The sequence below is a fragment of the Polyodon spathula genome, chromosome 5 (assembly GCF_017654505.1).
Source record: "Polyodon spathula isolate WHYD16114869_AA chromosome 5, ASM1765450v1, whole genome shotgun sequence".
Taxonomy (NCBI): domain Eukaryota; kingdom Metazoa; phylum Chordata; class Actinopteri; order Acipenseriformes; family Polyodontidae; genus Polyodon; species Polyodon spathula.
The window spans coordinates 75,811,709-75,833,065 of NC_054538.1; the positions used below are offsets into that span (position 1 = coordinate 75,811,709).

The window sequence follows — 21,357 nt, forward strand, 5'->3', positions numbered from 1 at the left end:
TCGATATTTTATTTTAAAACACTTAAACTCAAAATCAATTGTTTTAAGGTGACATTGGTTTTATGTTGGGAAATATTTTTAAGAAAAATAAAAAACTGAAATATCTTGCTTGCATAAGTATTCAACCCACACATTAATATTTGGTAGAGCCACCTTTCCCTGCAATAACAGCTTTAAGTCTTTTGGGGTAAATAAGTACCAGCTTTGCACAGTGTCGGAGTGATTTTGGCCCATTCTTCTTGGCAGATTTGCTCCGGTTGTTCAGGTTGAGTGGACGATGCTTGTGGACCGCAATTTTCAAATAGTGCCACAGTTTCTCAATGGGTTTGAGATCAGATTTTGACTGGGCAACTGTAGGACATTCACCTTTTTGTGAAGCAGATTCTCTTGCAGTGTTTTCTTGTATTTTGCTCCATCCATTCTTCCTTCAATTGTAACAAGATGCCCAGTCCCTGCTGATGAGAAGCACCCCCACAGCATGATGCTGCCCCCACCATACTTCACTGTAGGGATGGTGTGTCTTGAGGCATGGGCAGTGTTAGGTTTGTGCCACACATAGCGCTTTGAGTTTTGGCCAAAAAGCTCTATCTTGGTCTCATCTGACCACAAAACCTTTTCCCACATCGCAGCTGGGTCACTCTCATGCTTTCTGGCAAACTCCAGACGTGCTTTCAGATGGTACTTTTTGAGTAACGGCTTCTTTCTTGCCACCCTCCCATACAGGCCAGTGTTATGCAGAGCTCTTGATATGGTTGACTGGTGCACCATTACTCCACTCCCAGCCACTGAACTCTGTAGCTCCTTCAAAGTGATTGTTGGCCTCTCTGTGGCTTCTCTGACAAGCCTCCTTCTTGTTTGAGCGCTGAGTTTTGAAGGACGGCCTTTTCTTGGCAGTGCCTGGGTGATGTGATGCAGCTTTCACTTCCTGATTATTGATCCAACTGTGCTCACTGGGATATCCAAACACTTGGATATTATTTTGTACCCTTTCCCTAATCTATGCATTTGTATTACTTTATCTCTAACTTCTGCAGAATGCTCTTTGGTCTTCATTTTCCTTCAGATTCACAGCCTTACCAATGATCCTTCAACAGTGGGGTTTTTATCCAGAAAATGTGACAGCAACTTTAATGGTTCACAGGTGGAGGCCAATGGTGAGGTAACTGTGTCCTCGTTTGGGCAATTTCTTTCATCAGTGCAAAATGGGAGCATCCACAGCACAGGGGTTGAATACTTATGCAAGCAAGATATTTCATTTTTTTATTTTTCTTAAAAATATTTCCCAACATAAAACCAATGTCACCTTACAATAATTGATTCAGAGTTTCAGTTTTTAAAAATAAAATATCAAACAGAACGAAATTTCAATGTCTCATTTGTAATTCAGTAATATGAGAGAATTGGTCAGGGGTCTGAATACTTTTGCAAGCCACTGTATGTATGTGTGTGTGTGTTTCCTTTTTCTCCAACACCGTTGGAACTCTAGAGGAGTTTGGAATTAATGAACTGGAGTTCAATAGATTCTAATGTGATTTGGTTACTAAAAACAGGCTATTTCAATTCACTGACTGCTGTTTTTTTTTTCTCAACTTACATGTGGAAGGAAACTGGCAGGTGCAATTTTCACTTGATTTGCATTTGCATTTTATTCCCCCTTTTCCTCAGGGCAGAGCAACATTTTAAAAAGAAGTAGATGAGTTCATAAAAAGAGACAACAGATAAATAACAAAGTAAATACAACATCACAGATAATATAACATGATTATTTTGTCTTGCATACTCGAGAAAGCCACTTCGCTCTGTGGGTAGCTGCACTTCTGGCTCTTTCTAGTATTTTATTGCGGATAAACAAGAGGTTTTGTTAATAAGATAACTTTACCAGTACACTTGCCAGATTTGTCTCTCAGATATGAAACTCTGCGGGATGGGACTGAATTTTAAACTGAAATTTAGGGGGTATTTGTGGTAGCATGTATTCAAGGTCAATAATACATCTGCACCAGACCTAGCAGTGTTGCAATGTGTGTTGTGGTCCCAATGTGTCAGTTTTTATGTTAAGATTCTATGCTTAAAAAGCTATGTGTTGAAAACCATACATTGTGGAGACGATTTAACAATCAGTCACATTGACAGTTCAGTAACTTGATCTGAAAAGTCCTTATTCTTTGCAGTAGTCTATTTATTTATTTTCTCTTCTTCCTCCTCACCATATTACTGTTTGTTTATGATCCGCGGGTACTCTAGAAAGTGGCCTTTCTTACATATTCCACATGACAACTTTAAGTGAATCTGCTCCTTAAAGCTAATTTGCATTAAAATTGAAGAGATACTGTTATAGAATAGGAGAACGGTGTAGAATAATAATAATAATAATAATAATAATAATAATAATAATAATAATAATAAAGTTTAGCTTTAGCTTCTTTTGATCTGAACCTGTCTTAGTAGGGAAGGAAAAAAAAAAAAAAAACAGCTATCTTGTCAGTGCATTATCGCCCCAGTCTGACACTTCCATATAGGAAAATACTAGATGTGCCTAAAGGTTCCTAGTGGTCAGCCTCCACATGGGTCTTTAAATGAGAGCCAATTAGGACAGTTATACACAGGGCCGGCACAAGGATTATTGCTGCCCTAGGCAAACAAAATTTTGCCACCCATGTGTGTGTATATATATATAATATATATATATATATATATATATATATATATATATATATATATATATATATATATATATATATATAAATTTCACTTTCAAATCCAGTACTCACACATGTCCTTGCTCTTGCGTGATTTATACAGACTGACACACGTGATGCACTTGCGTGTCGGTGGACAGACAGACAGCTGCTGTATTTTCAGCAGCTGTAACCTGTTATCACTTACTGGGCAAGTGGCAATACTGCAGCAATGATCTGCATTGAGGTAGCTACACTTTTTTTCATTAAAACAGTTCATTTTCATTAAAACATGTTGTTCTTTGTTAAAATTAATGTTCAGCTTTCAAATTTTGTTGTGTAATCAAACCAAGTAGTGTAAGAAGACATTTTTCAAATCAAGTACGCTGATTTGTGAATAGAAAACGACAACAGAGTCGCAGTCCTTGTTGTGATGCCGGTTTCATTACAGACACTCAACTAAAATCATAATGTATAAACGTACGAACTTGGCAGCAGACTGTCTCTCTTTAGCGCGGACGCAAGAACTGTGTTGAAAATTTTAAGAAAACTAATTTAAGAATCTGAGAATTTTAAATTGGTAAAACGTTTCGATTATCCTGTATTAGCAATGTCCTTTTATAAGAATCACATTGTTGGGGCAATTAAATGAAATCCAGTATGCCCCGCCCCGTTTGTATAAACAAGAAACTTCAGTGAGTCCTTGCTTAGCAACGGGTTCAATAACCATGAGCCTGTTCCCAGGGGAGACCAGATTTCACACCGACATGAGAACCCAGCCACGCTAGCATTCGTGTAACATCAGCAATAAGTTTTGCAGAACATGAAACAGTGATCTAAGGTGTTGGTGGCTGCCCTCTTCAATTTGCCGTCCTAGGCGGCCACCTGTTCTGCCTATATGGTTACGCCGGCCCTGGTTATATACACTACAAATAGGGCAGCCGTCTACATGCATTCATCTCTGATCTTTACCAGGCAATTACATCATTATGCAAATCAGTCATTTTCAGATTCCATACATCCCAAAGGGGAACAGTACATACTGAAAAGCATATATAATATATATATATATATATATATATATATATATATATATATTATATATATATATATATATATATCTCTCAGAGTCATCATATATATACATACAGCGACTCTCAGAAGTATTCACCCCCCTTGGACTTTTCCACATTTTATTGTGTTACAACATGGAATCAAAATTGATTTAATTACGAGTTTTTGCCACTGATCAACACAAAAAAGCCCATAATGTCAAAGAGAAAAGTAAAATCTACAAATTGTTCTAAATTAATTACAAATACAAAACAGAAAATAATTGATTGCATAAGTATTAAATGTGGAAAAGTCCAAGGGGGGGTTAATATTTTTGAGAGCCACTGTATATATATATATATATTTAATTTGTCTCAGGCCCCATTACTCAAACGGTTGTGTAATGCCTGGCAATGCCCCGTGTCAGGTATTATTGCTTACATATAAGGTAGTGTACCCGTATTTGAACACCCAATTGCTTCTGTAGTTTTGATTTGTTGTTGATATCAAACCACTGTAACTGAAAATCTTAGAAAATTGTCAGAAAAGCATACCTGTCAAATCACCAGATTTGGTAAGGAGACTCCCGATATAGAGAGTGAATCTCCTGTCTCCTGATGAGACTAAAAAAACTCTTGATAGTTTAGATTGCCAATTGTAATGCATTACTACCTTAAGTAAATTTTTTCTGGCAAGCACCCGCCTGCTCCCACTTGCTGGATCAATCGCTTGCTCACTCTACACAGGGGAAACAGTAAAAAACAGTAATAAATAAATAAATAAATAAACTGAAACTGTGTATATATTACTTCTGCATAACTTTTCCCCACTAGCATGCTCGACAGGGGATATAGTATAAAAATAATTTAAAAAAGGGGTGTATATATCTTACTTCAACACCAGCGGCCCCTGCCACTGCCCCCCAAAAAATCTCCCGCTTTTGTAAAATGCAGTTATGGAATAGGGAAATTAGTGATTGTCAAATTTCATTGATAGGCCACACGTGCAATTAATTTAAAATATTAAGAGAAAAGGAACACATAGCCACAAATGGTCAAATGCACAAGACTTTTTAGAAGTTGTTTGAGATGCCTCAATAAAGCATAACTTGGTCTAACATTTTAAAATGCCTTTTGTTTCTGTTTCACTGATTGCTGACTGAAAATTGAAATTCTCTTTTCATGCAGGTAGGTATATAAAGGATATAAAATGGCAAATATATAAGCTCTATATATAAACTGTACCACCAACAGCATGCATGGCATAGAGAGTTTATACAGCAATCATATCCAACTGCATTATGTCAGATTTAATGAAATGTCATCATTATGATCCGTCACTACCAGCAAAACTCTAAACTCTGTGTCACAGAATGGAATGCATTCTAAGATGTAATTGTCACTCGGCTGATATCGAACTCTTTTCGCCAGATGACAGCAGCAAATGATTAATACAGTGAGTTGTTGTTTTGTTTTTGTTTGTTTTTTTTCAATTCTGAAACCCTCATTACCATAATTCCTGCAGGAGAGATTCTATTTAAAAAAAAAAAAAGGATAGCCTTTGCTCTAGTTTCTTCTGATGATTTTCAGGGAGTGTTGAAAAGTGTTCTGCAGCTGCTGGCAATCATGTCCATTATCCCCTCGAATAGCAGCTCAAGACAAGTCAACTTCTGATATGTGGGGACAGGAGCTGACACCAACAAGTATTAATACATTTGGAAATAATGTGTACCTTAGAATTCTTTTACAAATGACAAGTTGTCCAAACAGGGCATGTTCTCACACACATCTAAAGCATATTCCTAAAATAAACAAAGCATTTCAACATGTCACGTAAATGTGTAAGGGGACCCCAGTCGGGACAGGCACTTTTTTATAATTTAGTGTGCTTGGTGTTTAGATGATGAGTGGAGCAGATGTAGTGTAAAAGTTGCAGCATCACATGGCTTTCTGAAACGAGTAAAGAAAATGCTTGGCAAGGAGATATGTTTTATGTAGCAATCCAAAGCCATCCGTCAGTGTAGCTAAACGATATTGTAGCAGTTGAACTAACAATGAAAACACGATAATAGGGGAGGCGGCAGGGTCATTAAAAACATACTCAATCTGTGTTTAATCACACTTATATGATGTTAGAAATTCAATAAGTAAAACTTTTAACAACTGGCCATATCTATTCTCTTTTGTCTCGCGTTCACCGATTCTTTTTTCTGCAGAAATATTTTCTCCTAGCCATGCTCCAGCATCTGCTACAGCTTTATTAATGTTGACCTTTGCAATTCCCCTTCAAGCACAGCAAAGAGTCTGCTTAATAAAACACTGATCCCTAGAAACATCCAGTGGTTAATGCTGCCCATACATTACGCTTTGTGTAATAAGGTTAAGAAGGGCTGGCTGCAGCTAACCTGAGGTGGGCTGTATTTGTTAAACTGCAAGACTACACAGTGTGCTCCCCAATGTAAAGTGCTGCATTGTGATGTGTGGAAGTCTGATCAAGATGACATTCCCATATAGAACCTGCCATTACTCTTAGATTGCTGTTAACCTCATCACAGTTGCAGCTTGCTTTCTGTTGACTTTTCATGTGCTGCTATTTATCTCAAACTGAAGGCAAACACACTTTTCAAAGTGCTCTGTAAAACACTGATCCTATTATACAGTATGCATACTCTTCTGCAGCTACTGGTACCATTGAGATCTCATGGCAACCAGTATTCAGTATGGAAACGCGGATACACATCTGAACAATATGTACATCAACTACACTATAACCACCATGCCTTTACACTTGTGTTACATTGTGTAATACATTTACTTACTGAAAAACAATATTGTCAGGAAGGGAACTTTAAATGCATGCTGTTCCATTCTCACAATCACTCACATTTACAATATGTAAAAGCACATGGCAGCCTAAGTGGTACCACTATTTAGATCTTGTAAGCACTCACAGGGGGTTAAATAGCACGTGTGATGTTATTCTTTGTTCAAAAAACATCCTTAAAATGAATGGTGTGTGTTTAAGGGAGGAAAGAAAATGTCTGTACAATCATGCCTGTAACCGTACCTCATAGGATTACCTCATAGATCAACAGTGCTCAAGGTAGCACATACCTGTACACAGACAAGCTATTTGCATAGCATTGTGTTGTACGGGAATGACTGAGCTAATGCAGTGTAGATCCTTTCCCCCCTTTCACTTTGTTTTAATCCCTCTTTACGAGTGAGTCAGCTATACATGGAATGGTTATTAATGTATGCTGCTCTTTTAATAATTAAAATGTACTACTTTGTGCATAATATTTCAACCATTATTTAGTGGATAAAAAAAAAAACAAAAAAAACATTTAGAGTTACAAGAAGTAGAAAACAGGTAGACCCTGCTCTGTTATTACTATGTTTTGTATTGCTTTTTCAAAATTAAACTGCATTTAGTAGTTGGAAGAATGTAGTATCTAGAGGAACATCTTTCAACAAAGCTCTAAGGTAGAAAGCAGCAATAACAATTTCAAGATAACGTCACAGATAATTAGACACGGTAGCTTGAAAGTAAACACTTACCAATATTATCATCAAATGGTGTACGGGTAAGCAATTTCCACCTGTTGTGTGGAAGAATGAAGCAGCCACGTTGTTTATTGAACAAGATGCCTAATTTGGCTACATGTATTTTTTAGAGCACTGCAATATGTCACACCTCTTCGCGCTTAATTGAAGGTGTCCCTGTATTCAGATTCACATTACCACTGCTGCTTTGGCTTTTATAACTTACTATATATCACCATCCCTTAATAACATTATGCTGTTGGTTTCAGTGCAATGGCTACTTTACATTTATTTTTTCGTTAGTTGTTTTCTCTCTAATGGTTTGCACATGCTAGGAAGCTAATAAAAGTTTATATATATATTATTATTACCAAGACACAATGGGCTGTATAAGCCATTTATTCCTGTGCTTGGAAGGAAGTTGTGCTTGCAGTTAATTGGAATCTGGTCTTGTGGATGCCAAATAATAGTCCTTTTTTCTTCATGTACATAATGTTACATGGTGTTGCTGCTACAGACAGGAGTTATTACTAGAGTCAGCGAGGGCCATGGCCACGTAGTCCATTTTAAATTGATGTCTAAATCCCGAAACCTAATTGCTGCTGTGTTTTGGGGGCGCAGGTTGGGGAGCAAGGGTCGGGGGAGGTCATGAATTGCTTTCTGTTTCTTCCTGCTTGAAGTCTTACTAATCTGAGTGCACATTTTTATATACAGCTGAGCTTCAATTTCTGTTATTCCTACCGAGAACAATTGGTAAAAATGATGTTTAGCAGCAAATGCCCGTTAAAATAAACAAAAGGTTCTGTCTATCATCAGCAGAAAAAAAACAAACAAACCAAATAAAACAAACCAACTTATAGTTTAAAGCAAGCCAGTTTATGTTACTGTACCAGATTTAGTCAAGTACAGTATAATAAAACATACACTATTTCAATTGTTTCAGCCTCTAATTGACTCATTTTGTAGCATTAACATAGTATTTTGTTTCTTCTCTAATAAATAAGTAGAGTATACAATGTAGTTAATGGGTTTTTCTGTTTAGGGTTACGTCATGCAAAAAGATTTACACATTAATTACATTGTAACAATATAAATATAATATATATTATATAAATACACAGTAATTAGAGACACAATGTAAAGTGTTATCAATATGTTTATATATAAACTAAGAGAAGATATACAATAGACCATCATTATGCACTAAGCAATACTGTCCCACTACCTGTGTATTCCAATTACTTTTTCTATGTGGCATTATGTTGCTAACCTGTATGCCTTTGTCAATTTGAATTAATAGAGATATACATTATTTTGTAGACTAGCATGAAACATAAGGGGTTTGACCAATTCCCTATAGCTTGTGAAAGCACAGTATTTATGGATTTCTTAATACTTTATTGTAGGTAGAATCGTTCAGCTCGAATGGGAAGGGTAAATAAATCATTTTTCAAAAGTACAGCTTGTCCTTATTATAGCAGTGTATTTGAGAGACAGGTGTTTTATGATGCAGTAAGGGTGATTCAGTGGTAGAGTTTAACATAAATAGAAGTCAAATTACTGGACCAGCATCAACACTACAGCTTTTGACAGTGAGCTTGGTGAAGGTGAATGCTTGTTTTTTGTCCTATAAACCAAATGACACTCACGAGAAGGGAGGAAGCAGTCACATGCTCGCTCTGAAAGTTAGAAAAGGAGGAACAATTGAAAAATGTGCTTTATAACAATCCAGGTATTATTCACGTTAACAGAAAAACATTAATTAACCATTCATAGTCACGTGTCTAAATGTGCTGGCTCCACCACATACTCTAATTATATATATATATATATATATATATATATATATATATATATATATATATATATATATATATATATATATATATATACACACACAGACAGAATGCAAACCTTAAAAAAGAAGCTGTTTCAGCCTCATGTTGAGCAAGAGGAGAATACAACTGTCAGGCACAGAGGTTTACCTAATTAAATCCATCGCTACTTGATAAGCAATTAATCAGACACCTTTATTAGGGGTAGGATCCTATTAATTGTTCAGGCAGGGTACTTATTATCCCAGGCACACTTTAGGGAGTAAAGCCATTTACTTAGGGAACAAGGAAAAGACAAATCTGAGGCTTTTTTAATGTGGCATCCAGCAGGCTGCAGCTGCAGCTGTCATATGGCATGAAGGTCTAGTCATGCATTTGGCATGCCATTGATTCCCAATGCCACAGTACATATCATAAGAGTTGTTCCAACCTTGCATATGTCTTCTGAGCTGGTTTTTTTTTGTTTGTTTTTGTTCTTGCTTCATTTTGCAGAGGTGTTTGTTCTATCCTTTCAAAAAAAAAAAAAAAAAAATAACAAAACTGCCCAGCCCATTTGCCTGGCCTCTATGGATGCAAGGTACGCTTATAATATCTAGGGGTTTGATATATATGACCTATATATATATATATATATATATATATATATATATATTATATATATATACACACACACACACACACACACACACACACACACACACACACACACACACACACACACACACACATATACAGGTAGTTGACAAAAAAATAGAAACACCAATGTAAAGTCACTTAATAGGGCGTTGGGCCACCACAATCGGCCAGTACGGCCAGTATGTGTCATGGCATAAAGTCTACCAGTCTCTGGAATTCTGTGGCACCGTTCTTCCACAAGAAAGTCAATCAGCTCACGTCTGGTTGATGTGGTGACTGAGAAAGCTATGAAATATGGATAACATCAGTGCCATGCTCATCAAACCATTGGGCGACCACATATGCTCTGTGAGTGGGGGCATTGTGATCCTGGAAGACACCCCTCCCCCCTGACAGGAAAGAAATGCTGCAACATGGGGTGAAGATGATCACTCAGTACCATTAAGTAGCGATTAGCATTGACCTTGCCGTCTAAGGGAACGAGCGCACCAAACCATACCAGGAAAATGTGCCCCACAAAATTACAGAACCACCAGAACCCTTCACTGTTGGAACCAAGCACTCGGGGTTGTAGAGTTCTTTAGGTTGGCGCAACACATGTACTCATCTATTTGTCAAGAACATGGTGAAGGATGATTCATCTGACCATATCACATTTCTCCACTGCTTGGTAGTCCATTGCCTGTGGTCTCTGCACCACTGGACTCGCAAACGTGCATTGTCAGGTGTGATAAGTGGTTTGTGCACTGCAACCCAACTATGGTATCCGGCACCTGTTTTGCCTTGCACTTTGAATTAATGCACGGATATCACAATCCTAGAGTATGCTCTTCCCCCCATTGTTGCCCTTTGCTGATGATGTCTTTCCCTCAGAGTTCCATGCAACATCACCTTAGACACCGTTGCTCGTGAAACTTCAGCAAGTGGAGCTGTCTTAGTCACTGAAGCTCCTGCCAAACGCGCCTCTTTCAAAGTCACTGAGGTCTCCTCTTGCAGCCATGCTAGCCATAATTATAGGCAACCAGGCCTAAGCGTACAGGCCGACCCATGCTGGGATGTTATTTGCTTAATTAACACATGAGCTACACCTGTTGCTTTCAATATTTGGTGGCCCTCATTTACCCAGGTGTTTACATTTTTTTGTCCACTATATATAATATATATATATATATAATATATCTATATATATATATATATATATATATTAAATAAAGTTACTGATAATACTTATTAAATACATAGTAATTAAATAATTTTGTACTTTGTATATTAAAGAACGAGATAGACATGGTGGCTCAATACATTCAATTTGAAACTATCCAATAAAACTTTAGCTACTTGATTTTTCACAAGTAAACCGGAAATTCAAACACTCCCTTAATTTATCAATTAATGATAGAAATCTGAGTTGATAAAAACAGATATATTGTTATGACTTAAGGGGACATTACAGAGTCATCGCAGACAGTAATTAAAACTGTAATTTTTAAATGACTTTCTAGACTCTGCGGTCCCCATTTGCATGAATTAATAGTGCACTAAAATAATGATGAATGATAGGATTTTCTATATGCAGCCATCAATGCCCCAGTGTATTAACCCCCTGCTCTGCATCCACCTACCCAGCACTGAAATCAGCACACCTAATTTATTATCTAGACTATAGTGTATGTTATATGTTAACCAGAAATATGGCCCCATCTAGATCAGGACCCCTTTGTGATGCAGAAAATTCTCTTAACCCAAACCTGATCTCGATGATGATCATCCAAAAACACAACTTAACTCAAGCAGTGAGCAACAACGTCACACACAGTACCATCATTTGTGCTGTATTCTGAATAAAATAAAACCTCAACTAGCAACCTAAATATTCTACATTTGTTTAGTTCTATCAAATAATAACATTAATAAAATAATCTGAAAGTGCATCAATTCTACATTGTTGGAATGTATGGCTGATGTGCATTATCAGTGCGGTGGCCGCAAATGTTTTTTCTCAAATATGGATTTGTATGACCAACACTGATTATGGTATTTTTTTGAAAGTGACGATTGTATTAGAAAAGTAAAAATAGGCTATTTTTAACTTGACAAATCTGACTCATGCCTCAAGATGTTGTGAAATCTGGAATTAACCCTAACTCGATGGGGTCGACCTGATCTAGATGGAGGTGTATTTCAGGTTGGTGTCCTAACATATTGTAACGTTAAGCAAAAATAAGGAGCCAGACGACTGCAGCAAGATCTCTTTCATTAAACAGCAGACTTTATTCAGCAAGGGTCAGCACACAACCACACAGCCCACCACAGCATGCAAGCTGCCCCTTTATACAGAAAACATGTAACATTTAGATATGACCAGTTATACAATGCAGACATAACAAGATTGGACAACATTCACTGGTTGAAATGTAATTGAGCCCTTCTTTGTATCAACTTAAGAATGCCAATAGGCTTTGCTGTATTGAAATTCTTCACAACATGATTTTTCAATAACTGACAAGATATAAATATAGAAATATTTGCATTCCCGGCTTGACAACATGTTATCAGTTCTCTTTTGCTTAAAAATTTGCATCACCTCCTACGATCTGTAACCTCAGTTAATTAGCTGAAGCTGCAGTTGATTTCACTGACAAAAAAATAAAGTGTTAGCTGAAGTCGTCTTTATTTTTAGGCAACTCACATCTACACATCAAGTTATTTTAAACTGAGTATCAGAGTTGGGATGGGATTATCTATAGTAATACTCAAGTCACCGTACTGGATATTATAATATCTTTAATCTTTTGTACTGTTAATATGCTTTAAAATAACATACTGCACATATTCAATTTCTGTTTGACCCTTTCCCATTGGTTTCTTACTCTCGCCCATCATTTGCATTTGAATGGTTTAATCCCATTTCAGCAAAAAAAGAGTCATTTGAAACACTGCCTAAATATTTAATTACATTACTGTACAACCATAGAATTGGAGGATGAGAGACAAGTACCAATTTCAAACTATAGTTCAGTAATTGGATTCCAAAATTATGGCAGAACGATGACCATAAGAGAACAATCTCTTTGTTATTTTGGAGTCTGCTAGTGGTCACAGTAATAATAGCTTTTTGTTCTATATTGATTGTACTGTGGGTGACTGACAAAAATGTTTGCATTGATGGATGGTGTAATTTTTTTTTTTTTTTTTTTTTTTTTTAATTTAAAGTAAAGCTTTAGGGCCACATGCCATTCCCAGTACACACCCGAATGGGTATTATTATAATGGCCTTGTTACAGAAATCGTACGTTGCTCAAGCTTGATTAGAGACAGTCCCATGGGTAAAATATACTGACACGCCAGTTATCCATGAGCGCAGATACAGTAATACATTATGATTAACATGGAAAATAACAGAAAGACATATATAATATGCAAATCCACAGGGAAAGAGAAAGCAACTGTCTGTACTCTTTATCATTATTTTGACACCACATTAGTGTCACGATATTGGGTAATACTTTACATTAGCATCTGTAATTGTTGTACATTTAGTTAGTAGTTACATCATACATGTGTACTTAAACATAATTACAGTGTTATTATGCATAGCTACAATGCACTTAATGTGTAAATATTTTTTTAAACGATATAACCCTAACCCCTCCCTAACTCTTTTCAATGGTGTACTTACATCTATTGGGCAAAAAGATTTACACATTGAGTACATTGTAACTAAGCATAACATTGTAATTAGTACACATGTATTTTCTAAGTAACTACTATATAAATGCACAGTAATTAGAGGCACATAATGTAAAGTGTTACCCCGTATTGTTGTCAGAATAACATTATTATTATTCCAGTAGTACTAATGATTAGTCAATAGTCTACTTATTTTATTGTATTGTCTTTTTTTGCAGGAAAAGGGGAATATTGGAGTTATATTTAATGTTGGAACAGATGACATTGCTATTGAAGAACCAGCTAAATTTGTAAATGATGGAAAATACCATATAGTACGATTTACTCGGAGTGGTGGCAATGCCACACTACAGGTGGATGACCTGCCTGTCATTGAACGATACCCAACAGGTAAGGAATGTGTCTACTTAAAAACTACATAGTACTTTAAAATAACCAACAACAAAAATTATAAATAAAAAAGATCATACGAGTATGTTTTTAAAAATAAAAAAATAAAAAAGTACCAAATATGCATTTCATTAGCACCTAGGGATGTAATTATTATTTTTTTTTAATAATAAGCGAAAGGGTATAAAAATGTTTTTTTTTTCAAAACTATGCTGTTGGTGTCTAATCTTCTTTCTTCCTTGATATAAAATATGTAATACCTACATGTAGTATAATTTAAAATGTCAGCAAAACTGATGACTTTCAGGCATAAAAGCCACTAAATGTCAACGCGCCCTTATTGAGTCACAAACATTTAAACTGTTAAAAGGCTTTGACAGAAGCTGCAACAGGTCCTGTGCAATCCAAATTCATTCAACACTAACAGTTTACCTTTCTTTCCTTTAACTTGGATATACATAAATACTTTTTTTTAGGTCAGCAAGAAATGCTTCTACTTTACACGGTAAACTGACATCATAATTGTGTTATGAAAAGGCCATTTAGGTGTAATATAGTGAACTTAATATAACCTCCCTTTTATAAACCTGTTATAGTGTACATATCTAGATACACCATTCAGGTCAATACAATATACCTGGGAAACTAGTGACAGTGAGACATACACGTTGTCAAACTTCTTCAAAAATATTATACTTAATTTAATTAATCTAAACAAACTTTTTTTCATTGTATTTACACGTATAGTACAATGAGGTTACATTATATATACAGTACAGTATGAAAGATCCATTTGTGACAAAGCGGGGATGTTTGCCACATGCAGGACCGTCTTCACTTGTCTTTTTTGTAAAAGCACAGCACTCCCAAAGCAATGGTAGGTTTTAAACAGGATAGTTTATGTATATTTATTTAATTTCACACAAACAAGATAAACAAAAGCTAAATTTAACTCCAGTTTGAAGTGCTAACTAAACTAGCCACAATCCCTCACTAACAGACTGGACGGCTAAGCCGCTTACCAGTCACAAACACTTATGCACAAGTGTAACTTTAACACCATACATTGTTCCCAGTCCGCACACAAACTCTCTCCAACCCCCAACCACCAGAACACTCAAAATGTGGTCTTTTTTATTAATTAGCTCAATCAGTCGCAGCTGATTAGCATTTTCTCATTATCTTTAATTAACTAATAAATTCACCAATATAGGAGACCTTTAGCAAGATGACATCCTGGTAACTTCAGTTTTACCAAGATGGAGTGTCCTCTCCGAATCCCCAGGGTTCTAAAGCCTCCAAACTTAGTAAGCGAGTCCACTCCATCACACATTCTAGAAATTTTTAGCCAGTAATGACTACTCCACAGTCATTTTAAACAAGCAACCCGTGGTTTGACATGCACATTACTTTCTGCTTTTTAAATAAACCTTTAGTTTAAGTGCAAAACATTACCAGTAATAAAATCATCTAGTATATATAATCTACAATGGATTTCACAGTAACTCTGCTCTTTACCGTGAATTAAATGTAGTCAATCTCCCATCATGTTTTATAGCCTTTCTGGTCATGCACATTGCTTTTATCAAATGGAAGAAGTAGCAGGAATCAATCTGTATTTCTAGCCTTAGGTATGAGAGTGAAGGAACAACTGCTTTTGATATGTGCAATATAGCTGGGTTCACCTCAAGTTAAACAACTATGATTCAGATAAGGCAAGAATCTCATGTAGCCATAGCACTAAAGCAAAGATCTTCTGACCCAGAATGGATGAGTTTCCATAAAGGTGCATCAGCTTCAAGATTTAATCGACAGATACAGAGGCATGGAAAAACAATAAGAGTAGTAATAATAATAATAATAGTGCTAGCAATAAAAGTAATTAACTTATATCCCATGTTCAAATGCCTTAAATAACATGTTTTGCCATTAAAATGTATTACTTAAATTCACTTGTTTGCACTTGTAAGTTGAGTCCAAATTTTGCATGCTGCTTCAAAGCCACTTTTTTTTTTTTTAGCTCATCATCAGTAAATATATTTTGACACAGGTAAGATTCATTTTATAAAAGATTCAACTTTGTGTATAGTTTTATTTTTATGTATTTTTTAAAGCATTCTCTATGGTTAGAAACAATTTTGTAACCTGTTGCATAAACAGTTCAAAAAGGTTTTATTACTGCTAAACCATACGGAGTTAACTGGCACAGGTTGCAAAGACTGCAAAATGACTGATAGAGTGTATGACCCCCCCCTAAAAGAATACCTCCACACACACACATGCACAAAACAAAGCAAATGCTCAGCTCATGAGAGATTTTGTTAGTGGAATGTTTTGTCCATGATGTAGTAGTTATCACATAGTACAAACAACCAAAACATGGAGGAGATTAGCTTCTTAAACACACTGTTATGCCCAGCTGTCCCTTCTGGTACAGCAGGGGTGCCCTGGTATTGTCAGATATAAAGGACAATAGCACCAATGGAGGCTTTCAGGCTAATCCAACATAATTGTATGAAAAAGCCACATTTAAGATAATTAAAAGACATTAGATGGTCTCATCCCAATTAGTATGTCCCATTGGTTTATAGAGGCTGATACGTCTCAGTTTCCTCTCAGTTATGTTTGGCAACAATGATGAAGTTTTCTAGTTCAAATCCATGCCCTTGACCCAATGGCATCACAGTGTAATGATTCATGCCAGGCAGAACACAGATGTGGAGTGCACTGCATCAAATTGTATGGGAAAATCCGGAGATCTCATTGGATGACAAGCATAAAAAGTCTTAGATTTTTTTTTTCTTTTAAATACATAGTTTCTCTATTTTAAATGTTTTTATTCTACTGAAGAGTGAGTGTGTGCGGGTATATATATATATTGGTTACCATTTCATGCTTGATAACTATATAATATAGCCTTACAGTTAAAAGGAAACGTGTATGTTGTGTGTACTGGATGTAACTAGGACACTACAAATCGGCCTCTCTTTCCAGAGAGCTGACCCATATAGACTGTAGAGGTTATTTTTTGCTATGCAAGTCGGTCATGTTAAATAAATGCCCTACAGTAATTACTTATTAGACATAATAAGATTATGAACTCAACCACATTGAAAATCTCTTTAAAACCAGTTCAAAGGACCAATGACTGGTCTTCAGATTGTCATACAAGAACTCTATGAACATGCTGTATGTATGAATTTGAAGAATGTTACATCATGATGGCTGCTTCAACAAGAATATTGGGAGTGGCAATACTGATTAAGTAATGCACAGTTACAATGCACTTAGGGGGTGATGCAAGGATACGCGCAAGGTGATTTCCGGGTACAAAACCACCATAATACAGATGTAAATCATGTTTAGTAGCCGTAAAGTCTGAGTTTATCGGCTGCTAAAAACACAGCTTATGTAAAGAATGGTAATCACCTGCCGTTCTGCACCTACTATCAAATTTCCACTTTGCCATCATTAATCCATTAAAATTATATTGAAATGCATTCAGATGAAGAACAGAGCATGGAATTGGGAGGGATCTGGATGTTAAGCTGACATTATAATGTGATGTAAAGATTTTGTCTTGCACTTAGGCAATTGCTGATCCTACTAAAACTTTACACCCCTTGCTCTCTATACTCCTAACTCTGCAAGAGTGGCCACTAAAAAGACAGGTGGGCTCATTATTATAATCGTGGATCATTATTTATGCGTGTTGAGTAATTTGCTTACATAGGGCGCAGTCCAAAATAATTGCTGGGCCGCAATGCAATTTGAATTTTGCATCCACAATTATTTGCACTGCGCCTATATTTACATCACCCCTTAATGTGTAAATCTTTTTGCACAGCATAACCCTATCCCTAGTCCTAACCTTAACCCTAACTCTAAACGTAACTGCAACCTTCAACCCCCTAACCTTAACCATAACCCTTTCTGACAGAGTTGTGTGCTTACATGTATCGTGCAAAATTATTTGCACATTAAGTATATTATAATAGCATTGTAATTATGTGTAAGAAATTAGAGACGATTAATGCAAAGTGTTACCAAGTTTCCTTACGCTGGTAAGTTCCAAATGTGCTACTATTATCTTTTACTTATCAGTTATGCCAATAATAATATTATAACATGAAGGACTTTTTTCATCAAAACATTACTTTTATTACATTGGCATTCCAGCAGATTACAATAGTGTTGCACACTACATTATGTACTTTGGAATACTGTCATTTGGAATAATCAAATCTAGTCATAATTAAGTATTGTTATTTTTATGTAGCTTTAAAACATACTTTATTTCTGCCTTATCTGACTTTTTGTAATAAATGAAAATACAGCCGGGGCTTGGTGAATGCAAATGTTGTGTTCGCAAAGCCTGGCTGCACAGATAAGAAGTTTTATGAATAACATGTCATCTAAACCCGGTCGACAAGGCTTTGTGACGGCAGGTAAAGGAATGAGTTTGGAAGAGAATCAGGTCTGATAGCACATGCCTCCTCTCTGTAACCCCAGATAAATATACAGCAAGGCTGGATTGCATACATCCTTAATGAAATTTAACATTAATAAAAATGGGGACAATTTGTAGTACTTCAGTATGCTGCAGCATGCCAAATAAAGTCAGTAAAAATTTGCTCATATTGTAGAAATATATTATTATAAAGTACTGGCAGCAATTTGACTGTTGACTCAAATATTTAAAAAAAGTTTGTGCCACCGCATGATTCGTTCTTCTAAGATTGTACTGACTATTAAACATTCAATAGTACTACATTTTGAAATACTAAAGACAAACTTAATTGGCTGGTTTTACAGGTCTTGATTATCAGTTTTCTTGGAGTAATGTCATTTCAGGTAAAGTAGTCTAAGACTAGTGCAACTTGTCATTGAACTGATTAAGTTTCTTCTATAAAAAATAAGTAGGATTGTTTGCATTGGTTGTATATTAGAATATATATAATATAATATATATATATATATAGATATATATTTATATATATATATATATATATATCTATATATATAGTATATATATTATATATATATATATATATATATATATATATATATATATATATATATATCCCACTGTAAAGCTGAGGGAACACAAAGCCACTTTTTCTTGATCAGTGGCCTGAAACCTAGATTCAGGACACCAGGAGACCTAGTTTGAGGCAGCTTTGCTGTATCAAACCCCATGTCTCCCTTGTTGTGCCATGCAGTGGCCTGAAACCTAGTCCCCAGAAAGCAAATTCCACGCCACAAAGTGTCTTTGTGTTCCCTCAGCTTAAGTCTGAAGTTGCATGCAACAGATTTAAGGGTCTGGATACATGTGAATTAAAGACATGTCCTGAGGACTGGAGTAGAGATAGCGTGCACTGGTGCTCTCATATCATATTATTTACATCCTCTGTTTACATCCCTTGCCAATATCATGAAAGAAAAATGTGTACAATTTACAAAACAGATCACTTGAAAGAGATTACTCTTTTTATATGAAGATATCTAGAAGGCATAAAGGTACAATCAGAAATTCCACTCTCAGAACCAGCTGAAAAATAAATAAGTAAATAAAGCAAAACAAAATAAAAAGCTTTTTTGCCACAGGCCTTTTCAGTAGCTGCAGTGGTGACACGCAACAGATTTTGTTCTCCTCTGTGCCATTTTCTCTCATCGCTGGGTGCCTTTGGCTTTTCTGTTCCCAAGTGCTCGTCGAAACATTGGCCTCTCCCCCATTGTTCAGGTTGGGTTGTATCTAACCATGCATAACCCTTAGAGAATTGTCCCACTGACAAGATCCAGGTCCTGCTCAGTTTAATAGATGTGACAGTGGTGATAAAGCACTTGCAATGGCCTGTAGCTTTCAATGCCGAGTAATAACTATATTTTTGTATGTATTTTAGATTAATTGAGGTTAATTGCCTTTTTTGAGTGCTTTAAAAATAAATGGCACACAGATCTAAAGACCAGTCATTGGTGTTTGACAACTTTATAGCCCGACCTTGACAGTTTTAAACAGATTGAGATTGTGGCAGGCACAGTTAGCTTACTTCGAATCCACAGACAGTAGATCTGAAATATTTATAATCTTTTTTTTTTTTTTTTTTTTTTTTTTTTTTGTTAACTGTCTAATTGCATAATAATATTGTTCTGTGGTGACAATTTTTTTTAACTGGACTGTAAAAGTCATATTATGTCTGTAACCACAAGAATATCACACATGGAAAATATGCTGTTTGGAAATTCTAGAACACCAACAGTATCCACAGGATTAGAATGAATTTACCTAGATACAATTGCAGTACTTTTATATATCCTATCTTTGCTAATAGAATATCAGCTTAGATTTTTTGACAGACTATAAATAAATTAAATAAATAAATAAATAAAATAATAATTTGCAAGTTCATAAATACCAATCCGTCTTGACAGCCCAGGAATCTGTCCCATCCCAGGCTTGAAGGTTTGAGTGTTTTGTTCATTACACACACGCACGCACACACACATAAACTAATAAACCCCATTTAATAAAAGCAATAAGTCCCTCCAGACTACGGGTTATCATTTGTGTCTTCCTGATACTTTTTAGTATACAGTGTTATTGCTTACCTACACTAGCACACACTATCCGTTTACTCAGAAATATCAATTTCTCAGAATAGGGTTTGTATAAAAAAGAGTGACTGACAATCAGTCATTATGTAAAGTTGTTGTACAGTAGTCCCCTGAGCTGAATGCGGTATGCTTGTGCCGTCTTACCACGTGTCGCATGTGTGGAATTGTTTCATCGTTAGTCTACGTGATTGGAAGCTACCTAAGGCAACTTTGCATATGGGAATTTCACAGTAAAGAAAGGAAAAAAAAACTTTAATATATCTGTCTTATTGCTAAAGCATGCAGTACTATGCCACTATGCTATTTGAATGGTGAAAGCTTTCTTGGAACTGGGGTGACGTTTTTATGCTATGCTCACGGTTTTTTTCTCAATTATTTACAGCAACAAAATAAGAAGGAAGACAAAGATAATGTATTCTGTAGTGGATCTTAAATAAAAGGACACATGATAACAAAAAACAAGTGCTTTGAGTTACAGTCCACCTTGTTTTTTTTTTATTTATTTTTTTTATAATTATTATCAATATTAAAATCCTAAAGGACACTTCAAATGCTGTGACATTATGACTTGAAAAAACATGGCTTTAACAATTGGATGCCAATATCTTGGAGGTGTATAACATGACAGAGTGATCCTTGCCACATAAAAAATAATCTCATAAATATGTTCCAAAGTATATATATAGATCTAAACATTGTGTTAGTCACATAGACCAGTCCTTGCGATGTCTAATAATAAGCAAACCTCTTTAACAACATACCCTTACTACAGCCCATGGCATTCAAAAGTAAAAAACCTAAAAAGTTTTACCGTAAAATCTTCAGTCCAAAGAAATAAGATAATCTCTGTATGTAGTCATAGCTGTTACTTACTGAGAGAAATGCCACTATAACGTTGCACAAGAATATATATAA

At 35.7% G+C, this 21,357-nt stretch overlaps 1 protein-coding gene across 30 annotated transcripts in view; it reads left to right on the forward strand.

Annotated features, from left to right (window-relative positions):
• The window catches only part of nrxn1a (neurexin 1a), a 394,460-nt gene that overhangs the window by 291,853 nt on the left and 81,250 nt on the right, over positions 1–21,357 (forward strand). For all 30 annotated transcript variants that reach the window (XM_041251357.1, XM_041251339.1, XM_041251340.1 and 27 more), the window contains one exon: positions 13,656–13,827. In XM_041251357.1, coding sequence (XP_041107291.1) covers positions 13,656–13,827 — 172 coding nt within the window. The remainder of the gene's footprint in view (positions 1–13,655; positions 13,828–21,357) is intronic.